Genomic DNA, 3,297 nt, shown 5'->3' with positions numbered 1-3,297 from the left:
ACTTTGTTGTTGTTTACTTGCCACCCATAATTGTAATGAGTTGTAGGACTATTGATTGTGGTTAAAAATTACATATGACCAACCATCTTTATTGTTGTAGATATTGTTACGGTAACAATATGAAAATTATGAATCTGTCACATTTATTGTTACATTTACCTTTATTGTTATTGTTTGACCAATGTGATACGTTCATAATTTTATGCAATCAAAAGCAATCCAATTATGTTTATGATTAGAGTTTACTATGATTCATCCATCAATTAAATCTCATTATAATTATATCAATTTTTTTACGGTTTAGTAAACGTGACCTAAACTTGTAATTTAACTATGAATCTACGACGACATAACACTCAGCCCTCAAGGTGATATACACAAAAATACTTAAAAAAAAGTGGAAAATGAGAATCATAGACTCATAGTTGATAGCAATAGAAAGAGAATATAGTATATACATTGTGTTTATTATCACTCTTTCCAAAAAAAAACTGATGTAGAAAAAAGTAAAAGAGATGCCCCATTTTTTCAAAAAGCAACCCATTTCTGTCTCTCTCTCTCTTCCCTTACTCCTCTGTCCTTGTGTCTCTCCTCTCCTCTCTTCCAAAAACCCAAAACCCCAATTCAATTCTTCTTTCTCTCTCAACATTTTCAATTTATAAATAACCCCCCCACCCACCCCTCATCTCTTTCAGTTTCAACCCCAACAATTCCTTCTCACCTTCCTCTCCCAAATCTCTCTTCTATCTGCAATCCAAAAAGCTTCTTCAATGGAGGTACTACACATGGAATCATCCCAATTTCTCTTCTTCTTCTCTTCTTCTTCTTCTTCTTCTTCTTCATTTTGAAGTTTTTACAGTTGATATTTATTTATTATGCTTTGGGTTGCACAGGATTACTACTACCGGAGAAACTACATTCCCAGCTTCGGAAACTGGGAATGGAACGACCATCTCCCTTTCTCCCACTGCTTCGATTCTTCTAGAATCGCCGGTTACCCCCATGACACCGATCTCTACGTCGCCGGTGATTTGTACCAAAACGACGTCGTTACCCCTGCCATGATCGTCGTTCCTCGCCCCAGGGTTCGTACCTCTTAACTCGCTTTTAAACATCAACATTTTAATACTTTATGCCTAAAGTGTATAGCAATATTTCAGAGATCTAAATTTTGTTATATTTACTAATATTTTGAGTTGGATTGTTATATTTACGACAATTCGTTAACTTTATTTATATTTTTAAAAAGAAGGAAAGAAAAGTGATGATAATGAGTGGATCCACATGCTTCCTCTCTTGAGCATGCCTCTTTGCTTTTTTCTTTTTTCTTTTTTTTTTTTTTAACCTTTCAATGTACAAGGGAAAAAAAGGTTAAAGATCGTGATGGTCACGTGACATTATTTCATTTAATTGTTTCTAATAATAATAAATAGAGGGGAAAGGCTAAATATTAAAAAAAAAAAAGGTAAATTAATAGAGTTTTGAAAAAGGAGGTTGATAAATAAAAATAAATAAATATGGGTGCGGGTGATGCAGAGGAAGCGTGACAGACAGGGGAAGCAAGGAAGGAAGGAAAATTGGATGAAGGAAACAGAAAGCCCTCCTAATGGAATGATGAATCATTACAACACAAAGCCAATGCCTAAGCCAGTTGATGAAGACTTGTATAAAATCTCTCCTGATCTCCTTGCTGCCAAGACCAAAAAGGTCTTTTCACCTTTCCTCTTTTCTTTTTTCTTTTTTCTTTTTATTTTTTAAATTTTAGATTCCACTTTATTACAATTTTACCTTAATCAACTTCACTTTTACTAGTAGCAACTTGTATGAGATTTTTTTTTTTAATAAATTATAAATAAACAAAGGGACTTTCACTTTGAAAAAGATGGTATTTTCAAGTTTGGATTGTGACATTAGTGAACCTTATTTATTACTTTGATAAATGTTAGTATAAATATAATTCTCTAATTTTTTTAATACATAATATTTTGTTGGTTAAATTACTAATTTAATTGTGTATGTTTGCCTAAATTTTTAGATTTGTGCTATTTGATTAAAAAAAAGTCAAATATGTCTTTTGACCTATTCGACATTTTATTTAAAAAATACGTAAATCTATTAAAAACAAAATTGTAAGTTTCGGATCTCATTAGACATGAATTTTGATTTATATCGAATAGAAAAATTATTTTTAATAGACACAAATAACTTGAACATAACTAGTAATTTAAGATTCTACTTGGGTTTTCTTAAAAATTTGGTTACATTTTTGTAAATACTATAAAAAAGTAGTAGATTATATAGTAAGGAAATCTATTGGTTTTTTGTTTCTACTTTTTTTAGTAGGTTGTAAATTGAATATATATTAATATATGGTTTTGATATATATTTTGCAGAAGAGAGGGCTGAGTTACATAACAAATTGCTTTGTGCCAACTTGTTTGATTTGAAGAAGAAGGAAGAGATGATGAAGCTCAAATTATGGGACAATGAAAGATTAATGTATATTTTTTTATCATCAAAAACAGACAGTGAGGCCAAATAGTAAATATCTTTTGGGATGTTTGGTTATCAAATTCATATGATCATATTATATATATATTTTATCCAAAAAAGAAAAAAAAAAGTTCTATCATAGCAATGTTTCTCCATGGCTAGAGGCTGTTAATTTAAAATTTGTATTTTTGGAGTGTTTTTTTTTTTTTAATTAATTTAGAGGGGAGAATTATTTGTACAAGGTTCTCCCATTGGTTACCATGTCTTACTTTCTCCTTTGGATGTGTAATGAATATTCTAGATTGGAAAGTAAATGACCACCAACTTTATTGGGCCTTGGCTTTAATTGTCATTTTTGAGTTACATTTGGACTTATGAATGTGCTTCTTATTTCTCTCTTTGGCCACTTGTTACTCTTATCTTTGGACTTTGGGTTTTTTTTTTCTATCAAAATATTTGAGATCCAACCATCCATCTTTAAAATAATATTTGAATTTATTTGAATTGATTTTCATTAAATAATATGGAGTTATAGATACTAATTTTCTAACTAATAATAAGTTTTGTTCATAAAGTGAGTTTAATAACATTAAAAAATAGTTAGGGAGAACTTAAAAGGTATTATTAGAATACTAAAAAAAATTTCTCTACACTTTTCTCTCTTCTAACTACTTAGTGTATCTAAAGGTCGAAAAAATTTCCTATACCGTATAGACAATTTTTACTATGTGTCATATCAACATGCTTTTATAAATAATGTGGGATCCACTCATATTAATGTGAGGTCCACAAAATTATGGTGTA

General features: G+C 30.0%; 1 protein-coding gene across 1 annotated transcript; it reads left to right on the top strand.

Moving 5' to 3' along the window:
* The first annotated feature begins 622 nt into the window (after positions 1 to 622).
* LOC120086508 lies at positions 623 to 2,754 on the top strand. The gene is made up of 4 exons (XM_039043190.1): positions 623 to 776; positions 894 to 1,085; positions 1,537 to 1,707; positions 2,394 to 2,754. The coding sequence occupies exons 1-4, from the start codon at positions 771 to 773 to the stop codon at positions 2,445 to 2,447; spliced, it is 423 nt and encodes a 140-aa protein (XP_038899118.1). The 5' UTR covers positions 623 to 770; the 3' UTR covers positions 2,448 to 2,754.
* The last annotated feature ends 543 nt before the right edge of the window (positions 2,755 to 3,297 follow it).

This window comes from Benincasa hispida, chromosome 9 (genome assembly GCF_009727055.1).
Source record: "Benincasa hispida cultivar B227 chromosome 9, ASM972705v1, whole genome shotgun sequence".
Taxonomy (NCBI): Eukaryota; Viridiplantae; Streptophyta; class Magnoliopsida; order Cucurbitales; family Cucurbitaceae; genus Benincasa; species Benincasa hispida.
This window is presented reverse-complemented; position numbering and strand designations above follow the sequence as displayed.